The sequence below is a fragment of the Perna viridis genome, chromosome 1, assembly GCF_037379345.1.
Source record: "Perna viridis isolate PV_CMFRI_1.1 ecotype Kerala chromosome 1, ASM3737934v1, whole genome shotgun sequence".
NCBI classification, from domain to species: domain Eukaryota; kingdom Metazoa; phylum Mollusca; class Bivalvia; order Mytilida; family Mytilidae; genus Perna; species Perna viridis.
The window spans coordinates 29,824,503-29,842,971 of record NC_142445.1 but is presented as its reverse complement, the minus strand read 5'-3'; the positions used below and the strand labels follow the sequence as shown (position 1 = coordinate 29,842,971).

Below are 18,469 nucleotides of genomic sequence, written 5' to 3'. Positions count from 1 at the left end.
AAATAACCAAATCTTTATATGCTCACCGAAGAACCAACGCGATCCATCAATCAACTGACGTCATCACATCCGTTTCAAAACATGTGCAAAACAGTGCGAATTCAACTATAACCAAACACAACAAACAAATACGGGGTAAAATTACGATGGTTTTTACTTTCATTACACTTTCTTTTATCATGTGTACACTACCGAAAGCCATACTTATGATATTTGAAAATTTTACGGAGAATTTTTGGCATGAAATTAATGATAAGGAACGCGTACTTTTATTGTTTATTAATGAGGGATACATATTATTCTTTGTGATTAATCCTTTCATTTATGCGTTTCTTGATTCATCGTTTCGAACACATTTAAGAGGGGTCAAGAAAATTCGTATGAGAAAGACAGCTTCATCAGTTGACATTCCGGAACCAGTTTGGGATAGTCATACCAATTCATAATTGACAGTTATGTTAATGTTATCGATTAATTGTCTGTTTTCAGAGATAAACGTGCGAATATAACATAGAGATCGGATAAAATTGGTATTTTAAGGAGGTAGATCTAGGGTAGGGGACACAACTCTTACAATTAAGTTATTCAACTTTTTACTTCAATCTCATGTTATCATCAAAGTAACTTGGACTGATTTCATTCTGTTTCAAATGAAAGCTTGATAGGCTTTGGTTAAATTGAACATGATACAAACATATTGATTTCATGAGTTATGTCCTTTACCCTAAGTCTCTCTCCTTAAACTTATTTTCTCTTCTGACATTGTGAAAATTTACCAAAAGCAAAATTGTAACTATTGTACGTTTAAATGCAACTCGAAGTTTTAGTACAAGACACAATGGATTCAAATAATGAGTTAATCACATTGCATGCAGTACAGATTGTGTGCGAGACAAACTGAATAGTAATTTCTATTTACATGTAAATGGAGAATTGATCTATAAACATTTATAGGATATTTATCTTTTTTTTACTCCATCTTAAGCCGGCGATTAAAAATGCACGTGACTTTTAAAACACCGGGTAGTGATTAAATGTCTGCGAGAGTACTCCCGCCATTTTACTTTCTGAGTTCTCTTCATATTTCATGGGAGAAACAGATTCCCCTCCGATGCTTTCGGGGATGACAAGATTTCTCCACTCTCGATGAAGCTCGTAGGTTGAAATCTAAAATTTAATCTATCGAGTGGAAAAATCTTATAATCCCCTCGAGACTGAATGAAAATATATATTTATACCACCGCAAAAATACGGTTGTATTATGTTAATATGATACTGTTGTCGACTTTGTTAATTTTTTTTCCGTTTCCGTGTGAGAGCTTAGAGTTGTAGTGAACCAAATAACATAAAAGTTTGATATATTGTTACTTGCTACTGGAAGAAGTTTGCTATTTAGAATGGGGTCACTGGTCCCTACGTACCGTTCTGTAAAAAGGTGTTAAATAGGATACTTGAGTTTATTTAAAATTGATGTAGGCTTATTTCTCATTCAATTATGACAATTCTTGTTTAAGTAGCAGTCTTTAAAAAAAATCAGACAGGAGTTGATTCGCGCATGTCAAAAAGCAATCGAATTCATTTTTGTTACCCGTTTAGAAACAGTTACTGATTACATAATCAGTCTTAGTTTTTCATTTGGTCGTTGCACTTTTGAGAAAAAATAAATAAAAATAGATTGTACATGAAATTGGCACTCTGCAGGAGTTATTGTTCTTGGTCTAGATTGATATAGTTGATTTTATTGGGAGATAAATGTATGGTTTTCTCAAAAGTACAGACGTGAATATTGAAAGGACAACTGTTACACAAAAATATTATAGCATATGTAGATTGAAAAATATCATCATTTTTTGGTGGGTTTTTCTTTACCTTGAATCACTTTGATATGGGCAGTATCTGAATTTTATATGGATTGGTACTTAAGTCACCGTCACGGTGTATCCATAGCACCATGAGAACTGATTTGTTCAACGTGTCATAGCTTTCCTTTTCTCTTTCGTCTACCCTGGACTTGACTTTTTATGAGCAACTCAGAGGACCCTTACCCTACTGGTGCACCTGGTTCATTATCCCAGTTTTTTAGTGGAGTCCTAGTAGCTCATTTACTTCTGTTATTTTGTATGTATTATTTTAGGTCATTTATATGTAATTTCTTGTATGAGTCTGTTCTTTGTCCCTGGCTTTTCGAGTTATTTATGGATTAAAATCATCTGTATTAATACTTTTTTTTTCTTGTATTGGATATCTGCCTGCGGTTATGAATCAGATTTCAGATATCTCGTAAGATTTTATAAGGGGTCCCAGGGGCTACACACAAAACAAATAGTTTTATTCTATTCCTTATCAAAGTTTGAATTAATTTTTCATTTGATTCCTTTAAGAAGTTTATTCCTGCAATTCCAATCAGATTTGGAATATTTCAAACATCTTTTTTTTAAATAACAAGGAATTAAAGGCCAAAAATATATTTTTTCAGTATAATTCAAAGTAAATACATGAAGCTATAGAGGGTATACTGATAACCATATTCTTTAAAAGTTATTGTTTTGAATATTCGGACGATGTAACAAATAAATGGAATAAAGCATAGCAGACCGTTTCATACCTTTTCCTGTCGAAGACATGGAAGCCATATTTGTTGACGATATGAAATCTAGAAATCTACAGAGTTGTGAAACACGTCACTGCGAAAGAATAACTTCATTGAACAAGGTAAATGTACATGTATAAATAACCGATACATCACCTGTACACAAACTTTAATAGTACATACACATGGAAGTACACATACAATAACTTTCAAACCTTAATCGAAACCTTTATTACAAAGAAACATTTAGTAGAACATAGAAATCATTCGAAAACAAATTTCGTCTGCATTAACGAAAGAGGTACATAATTTCTGAAAGAAAGTACATGTAGAAAGCAAGTCATGGGAATTTTTGTGGTGTAGCCACCAGGCGCGGATCCAAGGACAGGCGTGCCGGGCGTACGCCCCTTCTAAATCCTTAAGAAAAAAAAATTTTACCACGCGTTTCATCCCATAATATTATTTTGCCTTGCTGTGCATGGCATTTAATCCAATTAACGCCCCCACTCCCCCATCTAAACTCAAATCCTGGATCCGCCCCTGGCTACCATATTTTATTTCTCATGCATTTTGGTTCTTTTTTTTTTTTTAATTGAACTGAATCAGATATTCTTTTGAATATGATTATGCTAACTTTGCATCTAATTCATTCAATCGGAACTACTCAGTCATTTCCGCTACACCAAAAAATAATCTCGGATGCAGAAAGGAGAATTTCTTCTTGAAAAAAATGCCGGCATTGGAGTCATACACGACTCAAAATAGTTCTGTCTACCAGGTGGCGCTAAAAATTTGGTTAGATATCACAAGAAATAAAGAACATTAACTCAGTCAACAATTTTGGCGCGAAGCGAGCAGCTAGGAAAAACACAATGGTAAAAATTCCAACCAGTAAAACTATACTTTTAAAATCGGATCGAATTAGAAAGGCTGAGGAGTTCCATTTGTTAATTCATTATGAAATAACCACCTTTATTAACTGACAAAAGGAAAAAGAATACTTGTACTCCAATTAATGGCCAATGCTTTAATAGCCCACAAAAAGTTATATAATCATACAGGGTGTAGCCATCGCCATACCTTATTATTCAATATACATGTACATAATTCAGAAATTCCTGAATTTGGACAGACGAAAAATTGCGGCGGGGTTAAAGTAGTTTGGCGTGATCAAAACCCTTCCCCATTAAAATCTGGCCATTGTGAAAAAAACATATTACACATTTAAACACACCCAAAAGTCAGTTCAAAAATGTTCGAGTCCCTTGTTAGAACGGAAATAAAGAAACTGAATATAAATGTACAAACTAAGAACTACTAGCAGTTAACTGACATGTCAATACCAGACCAGTTTATACCTACAAAAAGCTATGTCACCGTCGTATATGCATATGTAAAATCAATCCACATTCTTCCCATGCGGTGTTGAGAATCACGATACATCATAAGTCAAGTTTGTTATTCAAATTATAGAAATTCAATAAGCTTGAAGCAATGAGATTGCACATATTACCAAGCTTTCGTGGGGTACTGGGTGCCAGTACATCTTGAAGTTTAACTTCATCCGGGTCTAGAATTATTTTCATACCTGCTGCCATCTTTGGACTTGGCTGCACTGTAAACGTATAAAGTAAAGTACAGTAGTTAGTGAACAGATGGATAATGGATAATATGACCTACGCAACAGCCTACATCTGAGCATCGCACTGATACATCATTTTTGTCTTACGTTTGTAAAATCATTGATAAAAGGGAAGATAGCTGAAAGGGGCAAGATAGGACACTGAATAATCCTGCGTACCGGATCAAGATACTGAAAATGATCCTTTTTTTTTTTACATTTTTTCTTTGTTTTTGAATTGCATATTTTAGTTTTAAATAAATCTAAAGGCTACTTCCACTTTGCATTCACTTTCCCTATGATATCCCCTGGTTTGACTGAACGTCTATCGTTAGTCTCACATGCGATGCTCGGTATGAGTGATAAATTAGTGTACCATTTATTTACATTTGTCAAGTTAATTCTTGAACCAGCGTACCAGGTCCTATTAATAGTGCTGAATTATTTTGTTTTGTGAAGTTGTGTTGTTTTATCATTGGTGAAACAGTTGGTAAATCGATTATACTTAAAATCAAGTCATTGGCATTAAAACCAACCCATTTCAAAATCAGGCAACAAGTTAGTGAAACAATCGAACATACAAGTATTATCAAATTTCTCTCATATTTTAGCTATGATGTATTTTTTCTCTCATTTTGTATCCCATTGTTGACAAGGCGACCTGGAATCTTAAATTTCCTAAAACATACTACGGCACCGACCATTTTTACCCTGTGAGGGTCCTGGGATTTGACATCGTATACATTTTTTTTCTCGCACAAGCACTGCAGCAACCGAAATAAATATATTTATTTGAAAATCTCCCTTGTGAAGTAATGAGGAAAATGTAGAATAATGATTTTAACCTTTGAAATAGGATGAGTAAATGAATTTTCCCACCATAATTTTGAACATTTTTTTCAAAAAGACACCAGCCCCCTCCAACCTGTGGGGCAGAAGCAGAAGATACTTAATAGAGTGTCCATGCAAACAACTAGGCATTTTTTAAAAAAAAACTGTCCATCTTTTATAACTGCAACGGTTAAAGAGAAATTGAACAAAAAAAAAAAAGAACATTGATATTCTTTGAAATTGGAAGACAACTCTTTCATTTTGTGCAAAATTTGCTTGCTTCCGTAGGGCTCTTTTAAATCTATTTCTTAGCCATCCATTGTCGATTTCAAAGAAATCTTTGTACTTTTAGACATACATGTACATATGATACAAACATTACATTTGAAAAAAAAATCCGTTTTTTTTACTTGTTGACCTATACCCTGGAAGGGGAGGAGGTGACTGAATACATCAAATATTAATAGCGTAAATTAACAAGAGTTGTAACTCTATTACTAGTATATTACAGGAAAATAACGTTAAATAGAATATGAATGTACGTTAACTTTACATTTACATTAACTTTACATTTATAATATATATAGAACATGAATGTACAGTAACTTTACATTTATAATATATTTAGAACATGAATGTACAGTAACTTTACATTTATAATATATTTACCTAAATATGCAGTATACAAGGAATGCACGTAACTTTTATTCGAATGATACAGCGATAACAATACACACATTCCTAGAACGACTGCAAAAATAATTTTGATTTTACTATCAACCTTGGCTGTCATAATATATGCTATAAATGAATGAAAATAAATAAATAAATAAATCATTCAATCAATCAATCAATCAATACATAAATCATTCAACCAATCAATTAATAATTGAATAAATGAACAAATAAATGAATCATTCATTCAATAAATTAATCAAACGAATTGAGGTAAATTTGTATTATTTAGCGGTTTCAAGAAAGTGATTATTTTGGTATTCATCAATAACCTATGGAAGCCCAGAGGGGACATTCAAAAATATAACCGTTGGCGACGATATTACTAAATGGTATTGTAATATTTCGTTTATTGGGCAAAAATATTTACCGTTATCTCATTAATATGGGGTAGGCATTGCCTAAATCAGCGAGCACGTGGGCTTTACTATACATGTACCGTCTGTGCAAGATTCGTAAAAATAATAATGGACATTACAAAGAGGAGGGGGGTCGACCCGGATGAAAATTTTTGCTTCGCAAGTGCAATATTTTTATATATAATTAAACTGCAAGCAAAATCAATATTTCTATTTGAAAATATGTCTTGTTAATTAAAGGGGAATTTTTTTTCAATAAATGAATAACTTTAACAATTTTTTCCCAAAAAATTCCAATCCCATAACCCCTTTCCCCTTGCTCTCAACATGGTCAATAACTTTATAGCACTTCGCGATGCTTTACATTTTTATCCTTAAGGGCATTTCTATGGCAAGCCAAAGTGGACAAAAATCAAAATTTTGTGATATTAGAAAAACCCGATCTTGTATCGCATCCGGTTTTCTGTTATGTCACGTGAAAAAAAGAAATCCGAGAGTGATGCGAGATCGGCTTAAATTAAATGAATGGTAAAGCGGTTAACCCCTTTTGTTGCGGATGGCAAATACCTATAAAACCTTAAATGAATATAGAGAGGGTGAATAGAAAAAATAATATTACTCTTAATTTAATATGTATTAAAAAATGCAATCGACATTGCAATTGATACTTTTTGAAAGTACGACATACTTTTTGAAAATTACAATATATATCGTACTTTTGACAAAGTAACTTTATTGTAATTTCGGTAAACGATGTAGTATTTCTGACATAGCTACAATCGTAATTTCGACGTAATTTTTTTTTCCAAATGGTCCTAACCAGCTTCCGTACTATTGACAATAACATTGCAGGATTTTTATTTATTTTTTATTTTTATTATCGAATAGCACCGTATACCCTTTTCTGTTAATTTTCAATACAAATGTATTTATATTGTATTTACATAGTAGTACATGTAAATGATGCTTCTTATATCCTAAGCATGTCTGTTGTATGTTTATATGTATTAATTGTCAGTATTGATAAAGAGACGGATTAAAAGCTTAATTAGAACAATCCGAATCCTGTTTGTCAAACTTCGTCTGATCCATTTTGTACATATGTTTGATATTTATAAATAAATTATGTTGAAACTTATTGCACCATTGCCGTGATAAATTTTAAACAAGAGATAAAGCTACCATAAAATTTGCGTGTGACTAAATTTCACTTCATAGATTTATCTATATGTTGATGTGCAATAATGGTGCTTTATTGTATATCTATTTATATTAATTACAAGGAATATGACTAATATCTGAATACATCAAAATTTAATATTTAGATCGAAATATATGTTTTTGTATTATATGTATAATAAGTGTTTGTAAAACCCTATATCGTTTACCCTATTTTGCACTCCTAGACCTATATCGCCTACCCTATATCACAACCCTAGACTTATATCGCATACCCAATATCACAACCATTCACGGACCATACTCGAAGTATAATAGTTAAAATGTATGATATGATGGACATGACATGTCAAAATCTGTATCACATGCGGTATCAACCCTCGATCTATTACACCCCACGGGCGGGTGACCTTTGGGGTGATATAGGAGCCTGGCCATTACTTAATACCACATGTGATACAGATTTTGAAATGTAGTATTCAGCATTTATTGATCAACTAACCAGAATACGTTAAAATATGTCAAAAACTGAAAATTGATATGAATTCAAACCGGGCATCTATACGGGACCAAGATGAAAAAAAGAGGGCCAATATGGATCAAACCAGGGCCAATACGGCATCATAACTTCCGGTCGTTTGACACCGCCATTGTGAGTTAGAATTGGATTTCATGATCTTTGATCACCAGATCTAAAAGCTGCAGAAACATAAAATATCTTCCATTTTATACAAAAAGGATATTTAAGACTGATAAAAGCAAAAAAACCTACATGTTCTTGGTAAAACACGAAAACAATGTTCTGTAAATCATCTGGTTGAGTTGGTTAATAAAATTGTCAATAAATATGTAATTTCATATTGCCCCTGTTATAGGTTTTGGTCAATCATACTGGTCTGGACAGCCGTATTGGCCTCGAAAATGCCTCGGGATCAATTCGACCGCCTCGACCAATACGACAGACATCAAACCTATAACAGGGCCACTATGATATTACATATTTATTAACATATAATATTATCTTGTATAAAGAACTTTGGTTCGATTACGCATAACAAAACCAAAGTTCTTTATACACGATAATATGTTCAGATATTAGTAACAGTCCTTACAATTTGATATTTTTGGCAAAAACTATGACAGTTTTATATTAAATTATCAATAATAGTTTATTAACCAACTACCCAGAATACGTTAAAATATGTCAAAAACTGACCAGTTGATATGAATTAAAACCGGGCATCTATACGGGGCCAATATGAAAAAAAAGAGGAACAATATGGATCAAACCAGGGCCAATACGGCTTCATAACTTCCGGTCGTTTGACACCGCCAGCAGACGGACATTTTCCAAGCAAACTAGAATGGAACCGAATTGTGAAAAATGCAGTAAACCAAAGACACGATTCCGATTGGAATAACAAAGTTTAAGATCATGACAATTTTTCAACAGATACACGATTCAATCTCAGTCGCTAGAGTATGGTCTTATTCCTCAAACTTTTTCATCGCAAAACTGATCTCATCTACACCAAGAAGACACACTCAGCCTTGCAAATTATGTAGCAGAATTGTTCATGATATCAAGATTCATGCATGCATAGATTGTACTATTACATCTCCTTTACTCGACATTTGGTAGGATTTACTTATCGAGAATCTTCCGCTTGAACTCTATGTCGAATTGAGTGCGTGCGATGACGAGTAACTGTACTGCATTATGCTCGGAAAACAGCCAGCCACAGTACTCATAAAAAGTGAATTGAATTCTTTCCAACGACTGTGTTATACCCATGTTGTAAGGGCCACTGCAGCCTAAGATAAAGAATTGTTAACTTTAATACTACAGAAGATGAAAGTACAGCTAATAATACTTCAGAAGATGTGTTGGAAATGAACCCTACAGATTATGAAAAGAGAGATATAAGTTCAAATGATATTATTGTTTATATTCTATACACCACTTAACACATTTTGACACTAACATTTTGGTTTTGCTGGGCCTGCTGTGAATTCTTTCGGAATGACTGTTTGTGCAGACCATGGATGTCAAAAAAGAGGATTTGATAGTTTAACTGGTAATGTATAGTTTTGCTCTATATAATTTAAGTAGAATGTAGGGAGGCTTTTGGTATACATATGATTTTTTTAACAAACAACTTGAAATAATTATGAAGCTGTCTTCGTAAGAATAATGCAAAATTAGGTTACAGACCACCAATTCAACCAATGAGCATTTGGAACGTACGCAAAAATAGTCCTACGCAGAAATTACCCCTGTTCCTCATAGTGCTGTGAAAAAAGTTCTCATCTCATTTAAAAAATTTAAACAGTTTCTGAAAGGAAAAACATTTCTGTACATTTTATAGGTACATTTTGCTTCTTGTGATGTGAAGCCTAATCTCCATAATGATTTCTAAATATACCCCTATCTTGTGAAAACACTGGGATTTCCCATGCTATTTATAGACACTTCACTTCCGGTGACCAGTACTGCACTGCAAGTCTGCTAACCCCACATGCCATTCTGAGGATTGTGAGCTGACATATGTAGAATCATGCTGATATATAGTCCTCTGCAGGTTAAAGTTAAGGTAAAGTCCAGAGAAGCCATTGAATATTGTGAAATTAGCATAGAAGCCTATGGGAAGTGGAATTAGTGGTTTTTAGCCTTAAGCTGAGGCCATGGAAAAATGATAAGTTTCTTGGAATAGCTTTAAACTACTTGAAGATCTTGTAAACTTTGCTATGAGAGGAATACACTACAAAAATCCTTCAAAATATGCAATTTTTTAAGTTATAGGTCCAAATTATGGGAAATTGGTCTTTTTGGCTGAATTTTATGTCCTATCTTGTGAAAAGTGTAGAAAACTTAGTAAAAATATCAAATATTTAACTTTGAGGGCTATATTTACTTAAATATGGTGGTAATCAGCACTTGAAATCAAGTTTTGTGTAAATTTGAGCAAAAATTTGATTAGAAATGAGGAAAAACTCACTTTCATTACTGCGGTTAAGGACATATAAGCATTTCCCTATGGCAACATGGAAAATGCATTTTTGAGTACTTTTTTTGCTTTAGGTGCCCTTAACTTGCCATGTTTTATTGTGAAAACACTGTATTTACAAATTTAAAGCCAAAGATATCACCTTTTGCGAAAATTTAAAGATTTAGGGTTTTTGACATGTGATCAAGAAAAAGGGGGAGGCATGTCAGACATAAATTTTTAAAAATAGACCAATTTTTCAGAAAATGACTACTTTTAAAGGCTATCTCTTTATAAATATTGTTAAAAAACAAGTTGTGATTGATTTTGTTTATTTGAAAAGTCAGAAAAAGTTCTTTGCAAATATTTAATGCATTTAAGGATGGTAGAATATTGTCACTTTTTTGCTCGCGCAACTTGGTTACCCTATATTTAAAAATCAAATATTTAAAAAAGTGCTTGTCACATTTCACTGAAACTTTGCAAATGCATTCAGTATGTGTATAGGAAGATACTTGTATAGTTATATATTTTTTCTAAGACAGAAAGTGACTCTTTAGGTTACAGACCACCAATTCAACCAATGAGCATTTGGAACGTACGCAAAAATAGTCCTATGCAGAAATTACCCCTGTTCCTCATAGTGCTGTGAAAAAAGTTCTCATCTCATTTAAAAAATTTAAACAGTTTCTGAAAGGAAAAACATTTCTGTACATTTTATAGGTACATTTTGCTTCTTGTGATGTGAAGCCTAATCTCCATAATGATTTCTAAATATACCCCTATCTTGTGAAAACACTGGGATTTCCCATGCTATTTATAGACACTTCACTTCCGGTGACCAGTACTGCACTGCAAGTCTGCTAACCCCACATGCCATTCTGAGGATTGTGAGCTGACATATGTAGAATCATGCTGATATATAGTCCTCTGCAGGTTAAAGTTAAGGTAAAGTCCAGAGAAGCCATTGAATATTGTGAAATTAGCATAGAAGCCTATGGGAAGTGGAATTAGTGGTTTTTAGCCTTAAGCTGAGGCCATGGAAAAATGATAAGTTTCTTGGAATAGCTTTAAACTACTTGAAGATCTTGTAAACTTTGCTATGAGAGGAATACACTACAAAAATCCTTCAAAATATGCAATTTTTTAAGTTATAGGTCCAAATTATGGGAAATTGGTCTTTTTGGCTGAATTTTATGTCCTATCTTGTGAAAAGTGTAGAAAACTTAGTAAAAATATCAAATATTTAACTTTGAGGGCTATATTTACTTAAATATGGTGGTAATCAGCACTTGAAATCAAGTTTTGTGTAAATTTGAGCAAAAATTTGATTAGAAATGAGGAAAAACTCACTTTCATTACTGCGGTTAAGGACATATAAGCATTTCCCTATGGCAACATGGAAAATGCATTTTTGAGTACTTTTTTTGCTTTAGGTGCCCTTAACTTGCCATGTTTTATTGTGAAAACACTGTATTTACAAATTTAAAGCCAAAGATATCACCTTTTGCGAAAATTTAAAGATTTAGGGTTTTTGACATGTGATCAAGAAAAAGGGGGAGGCATGTCAGACATAAATTTTTAAAAATAGACCAATTTTTCAGAAAATGACTACTTTTAAAGGCTATCTCTTTATAAATATTGTTAAAAAACAAGTTGTGATTGATTTTGTTTATTTGAAAAGTCAGAAAAAGTTCTTTGCAAATATTTAATGCATTTAAGGATGGTAGAATATTGTCACTTTTTTGCTCGCGCAACTTGGTTACCCTATATTTAAAAATCAAATATTTAAAAAAGTGCTTGTCACATTTCACTGAAACTTTGCAAATGCATTCAGTATGTGTATAGGAAGATACTTGTATAGTTATATATTTTTTCTAAGACAGAAAGTGACTCTTTAGGTTACAGACCACCAATTCAACCAATGAGCATTTGGAACGTACGCAAAAATAGTCCTATGCAGAAATTACCCCTGTTCCTCATAGTGCTGTGAAAAAAGTTCTCATCTCATTTAAAAAATTTAAACAGTTTCTGAAAGGAAAAACATTTCTGTACATTTTATAGGTACATTTTGCTTCTTGTGATGTGAAGCCTAATCTCCATAATGATTTCTAAATATACCCCTATCTTGTGAAAACACTGGGATTTCCCATGCTATTTATAGACACTTCACTTCCGGTGACCAGTACTGCACTGCAAGTCTGCTAACCCCACATGCCATTCTGAGGATTGTGAGCTGACATATGTAGAATCATGCTGATATATAGTCCTCTGCAGGTTAAAGTTAAGGTAAAGTCCAGAGAAGCCATTGAATATTGTGAAATTAGCATAGAAGCCTATGGGAAGTGGAATTAGTGGTTTTTAGCCTTAAGCTGAGGCCATGGAAAAATGATAAGTTTCTTGGAATAGCTTTAAACTACTTGAAGATCTTGTAAACTTTGCTATGAGAGGAATACACTACAAAAATCCTTCAAAATATGCAATTTTTTAAGTTATAGGTCCAAATTATGGGAAATTGGTCTTTTTGGCTGAATTTTATGTCCTATCTTGTGAAAAGTGTAGAAAACTTAGTAAAAATATCAAATATTTAACTTTGAGGGCTATATTTACTTAAATATGGTGGTAATCAGCACTTGAAATCAAGTTTTGTGTAAATTTGAGCAAAAATTTGATTAGAAATGAGGAAAAACTCACTTTCATTACTGCGGTTAAGGACATATAAGCATTTCCCTATGGCAACATGGAAAATGCATTTTTGAGTACTTTTTTTGCTTTAGGTGCCCTTAACTTGCCATGTTTTATTGTGAAAACACTGTATTTACAAATTTAAAGCCAAAGATATCACCTTTTGCGAAAATTTAAAGATTTAGGGTTTTTGACATGTGATCAAGAAAAAGGGGGAGGCATGTCAGACATAAATTTTTAAAAATAGACCAATTTTTCAGAAAATGACTACTTTTAAAGGCTATCTCTTTATAAATATTGTTAAAAAACAAGTTGTGATTGATTTTGTTTATTTGAAAAGTCAGAAAAAGTTCTTTGCAAATATTTAATGCATTTAAGGATGGTAGAATATTGTCACTTTTTTGCTCGCGCAACTTGGTTACCCTATATTTAAAAATCAAATATTTAAAAAAGTGCTTGTCACATTTCACTGAAACTTTGCAAATGCATTCAGTATGTGTATAGGAAGATACTTGTATAGTTATATATTTTTTCTAAGACAGAAAGTGACTCTTTAGGTTACAGACCACCAATTCAACCAATGAGCATTTGGAACGTACGCAAAAATAGTCCTATGCAGAAATTACCCCTGTTCCTCATAGTGCTGTGAAAAAAGTTCTCATCTCATTTAAAAAATTTAAACAGTTTCTGAAAGGAAAAACATTTCTGTACATTTTATAGGTACATTTTGCTTCTTGTGATGTGAAGCCTAATCTCCATAATGATTTCTAAATATACCCCTATCTTGTGAAAACACTGGGATTTCCCATGCTATTTATAGACACTTCACTTCCGGTGACCAGTACTGCACTGCAAGTCTGCTAACCCCACATGCCATTCTGAGGATTGTGAGCTGACATATGTAGAATCATGCTGATATATAGTCCTCTGCAGGTTAAAGTTAAGGTAAAGTCCAGAGAAGCCATTGAATATTGTGAAATTAGCATAGAAGCCTATGGGAAGTGGAATTAGTGGTTTTTAGCCTTAAGCTGAGGCCATGGAAAAATGATAAGTTTCTTGGAATAGCTTTAAACTACTTGAAGATCTTGTAAACTTTGCTATGAGAGGAATACACTACAAAAATCCTTCAAAATATGCAATTTTTTAAGTTATAGGTCCAAATTATGGGAAATTGGTCTTTTTGGCTGAATTTTATGTCCTATCTTGTGAAAAGTGTAGAAAACTTAGTAAAAATATCAAATATTTAACTTTGAGGGCTATATTTACTTAAATATGGTGGTAATCAGCACTTGAAATCAAGTTTTGTGTAAATTTGAGCAAAAATTTGATTAGAAATGAGGAAAAACTCACTTTCATTACTGCGGTTAAGGACATATAAGCATTTCCCTATGGCAACATGGAAAATGCATTTTTGAGTACTTTTTTTGCTTTAGGTGCCCTTAACTTGCCATGTTTTATTGTGAAAACACTGTATTTACAAATTTAAAGCCAAAGATATCACCTTTTGCGAAAATTTAAAGATTTAGGGTTTTTGACATGTGATCAAGAAAAAGGGGGAGGCATGTCAGACATAAATTTTTAAAAATAGACCAATTTTTCAGAAAATGACTACTTTTAAAGGCTATCTCTTTATAAATATTGTTAAAAAACAAGTTGTGATTGATTTTGTTTATTTGAAAAGTCAGAAAAAGTTCTTTGCAAATATTTAATGCATTTAAGGATGGTAGAATATTGTCACTTTTTTGCTCGCGCAACTTGGTTACCCTATATTTAAAAATCAAATATTTAAAAAAGTGCTTGTCACATTTCACTGAAACTTTGCAAATGCATTCAGTATGTGTATAGGAAGATACTTGTATAGTTATATATTTTTTCTAAGACAGAAAGTGACTCTTTAGGTTACAGACCACCAATTCAACCAATGAGCATTTGGAACGTACGCAAAAATAGTCCTACGCAGAAATTACCCCTGTTCCTCATAGTGCTGTGAAAAAAGTTCTCATCTCATTTAAAAAATTTAAACAGTTTCTGAAAGGAAAAACATTTCTGTACATTTTATAGGTACATTTTGCTTCTTGTGATGTGAAGCCTAATCTCCATAATGATTTCTAAATATACCCCTATCTTGTGAAAACACTGGGATTTCCCATGCTATTTATAGACACTTCACTTCCGGTGACCAGTACTGCACTGCAAGTCTGCTAACCCCACATGCCATTCTGAGGATTGTGAGCTGACATATGTAGAATCATGCTGATATATAGTCCTCTGCAGGTTAAAGTTAAGGTAAAGTCCAGAGAAGCCATTGAATATTGTGAAATTAGCATAGAAGCCTATGGGAAGTGGAATTAGTGGTTTTTAGCCTTAAGCTGAGGCCATGGAAAAATGATAAGTTTCTTGGAATAGCTTTAAACTACTTGAAGATCTTGTAAACTTTGCTATGAGAGGAATACACTACAAAAATCCTTCAAAATATGCAATTTTTTAAGTTATAGGTCCAAATTATGGGAAATTGGTCTTTTTGGCTGAATTTTATGTCCTATCTTGTGAAAAGTGTAGAAAACTTAGTAAAAATATCAAATATTTAACTTTGAGGGCTATATTTACTTAAATATGGTGGTAATCAGCACTTGAAATCAAGTTTTGTGTAAATTTGAGCAAAAATTTGATTAGAAATGAGGAAAAACTCACTTTCATTACTGCGGTTAAGGACATATAAGCATTTCCCTATGGCAACATGGAAAATGCATTTTTGAGTACTTTTTTTGCTTTAGGTGCCCTTAACTTGCCATGTTTTATTGTGAAAACACTGTATTTACAAATTTAAAGCCAAAGATATCACCTTTTGCGAAAATTTAAAGATTTAGGGTTTTTGACATGTGATCAAGAAAAAGGGGGAGGCATGTCAGACATAAATTTTTAAAAATAGACCAATTTTTCAGAAAATGACTACTTTTAAAGGCTATCTCTTTATAAATATTGTTAAAAAACAAGTTGTGATTGATTTTGTTTATTTGAAAAGTCAGAAAAAGTTCTTTGCAAATATTTAATGCATTTAAGGATGGTAGAATATTGTCACTTTTTTGCTCGCGCAACTTGGTTACCCTATATTTAAAAATCAAATATTTAAAAAAGTGCTTGTCACATTTCACTGAAACTTTGCAAATGCATTCAGTATGTGTATAGGAAGATACTTGTATAGTTATATATTTTTTCTAAGACAGAAAGTGACTCTTTAGGTTACAGACCACCAATTCAACCAATGAGCATTTGGAACGTACGCAAAAATAGTCCTACGCAGAAATTACCCCTGTTCCTCATAGTGCTGTGAAAAAAGTTCTCATCTCATTTAAAAAATTTAAACAGTTTCTGAAAGGAAAAACATTTCTGTACATTTTATAGGTACATTTTGCTTCTTGTGATGTGAAGCCTAATCTCCATAATGATTTCTAAATATACCCCTATCTTGTGAAAACACTGGGATTTCCCATGCTATTTATAGACACTTCACTTCCGGTGACCAGTACTGCACTGCAAGTCTGCTAACCCCACATGCCATTCTGAGGATTGTGAGCTGACATATGTAGAATCATGCTGATATATAGTCCTCTGCAGGTTAAAGTTAAGGTAAAGTCCAGAGAAGCCATTGAATATTGTGAAATTAGCATAGAAGCCTATGGGAAGTGGAATTAGTGGTTTTTAGCCTTAAGCTGAGGCCATGGAAAAATGATAAGTTTCTTGGAATAGCTTTAAACTACTTGAAGATCTTGTAAACTTTGCTATGAGAGGAATACACTACAAAAATCCTTCAAAATATGCAATTTTTTAAGTTATAGGTCCAAATTATGGGAAATTGGTCTTTTTGGCTGAATTTTATGTCCTATCTTGTGAAAAGTGTAGAAAACTTAGTAAAAATATCAAATATTTAACTTTGAGGGCTATATTTACTTAAATATGGTGGTAATCAGCACTTGAAATCAAGTTTTGTGTAAATTTGAGCAAAAATTTGATTAGAAATGAGGAAAAACTCACTTTCATTACTGCGGTTAAGGACATATAAGCATTTCCCTATGGCAACATGGAAAATGCATTTTTGAGTACTTTTTTTGCTTTAGGTGCCCTTAACTTGCCATGTTTTATTGTGAAAACACTGTATTTACAAATTTAAAGCCAAAGATATCACCTTTTGCGAAAATTTAAAGATTTAGGGTTTTTGACATGTGATCAAGAAAAAGGGGGAGGCATGTCAGACATAAATTTTTAAAAATAGACCAATTTTTCAGAAAATGACTACTTTTAAAGGCTATCTCTTTATAAATATTGTTAAAAAACAAGTTGTGATTGATTTTGTTTATTTGAAAAGTCAGAAAAAGTTCTTTGCAAATATTTAATGCATTTAAGGATGGTAGAATATTGTCACTTTTTTGCTCGCGCAACTTGGTTACCCTATATTTAAAAATCAAATATTTAAAAAAGTGCTTGTCACATTTCACTGAAACTTTGCAAATGCATTCAGTATGTGTATAGGAAGATACTTGTATAGTTATATATTTTTTCTAAGACAGAAAGTGACTCTTTAGGTTACAGACCACCAATTCAACCAATGAGCATTTGGAACGTACGCAAAAATAGTCCTACGCAGAAATTACCCCTGTTCCTCATAGTGCTGTGAAAAAAGTTCTCATCTCATTTAAAAAATTTAAACAGTTTCTGAAAGGAAAAACATTTCTGTACATTTTATAGGTACATTTTGCTTCTTGTGATGTGAAGCCTAATCTCCATAATGATTTCTAAATATACCCCTATCTTGTGAAAACACTGGGATTTCCCATGCTATTTATAGACACTTCACTTCCGGTGACCAGTACTGCACTGCAAGTCTGCTAACCCCACATGCCATTCTGAGGATTGTGAGCTGACATATGTAGAATCATGCTGATATATAGTCCTCTGCAGGTTAAAGTTAAGGTAAAGTCCAGAGAAGCCATTGAATATTGTGAAATTAGCATAGAAGCCTATGGGAAGTGGAATTAGTGGTTTTTAGCCTTAAGCTGAGGCCATGGAAAAATGATAAGTTTCTTGGAATAGCTTTAAACTACTTGAAGATCTTGTAAACTTTGCTATGAGAGGAATACACTACAAAAATCCTTCAAAATATGCAATTTTTTAAGTTATAGGTCCAAATTATGGGAAATTGGTCTTTTTGGCTGAATTTTATGTCCTATCTTGTGAAAAGTGTAGAAAACTTAGTAAAAATATCAAATATTTAACTTTGAGGGCTATATTTACTTAAATATGGTGGTAATCAGCACTTGAAATCAAGTTTTGTGTAAATTTGAGCAAAAATTTGATTAGAAATGAGGAAAAACTCACTTTCATTACTGCGGTTAAGGACATATAAGCATTTCCCTATGGCAACATGGAAAATGCATTTTTGAGTACTTTTTTTGCTTTAGGTGCCCTTAACTTGCCATGTTTTATT

At 32.8% G+C, this 18,469-nt stretch overlaps 1 protein-coding gene across 1 annotated transcript in view; it reads left to right on the top strand.

Moving 5' to 3' along the window:
- The first annotated feature begins 2,584 nt into the window (after nt 1–2,584).
- The window catches only part of LOC148628266 (uncharacterized), an 83,632-nt gene continuing 67,747 nt past the window's right edge, over nt 2,585–18,469 (top strand). Inside the window, exon 1 of the mRNA XM_088585272.1 lies at nt 2,585–2,712. Coding sequence (XP_088441398.1) covers nt 2,623–2,712 — 90 coding nt within the window. The 5' untranslated portion in view covers nt 2,585–2,622. The remainder of the gene's footprint in view (nt 2,713–18,469) is intronic.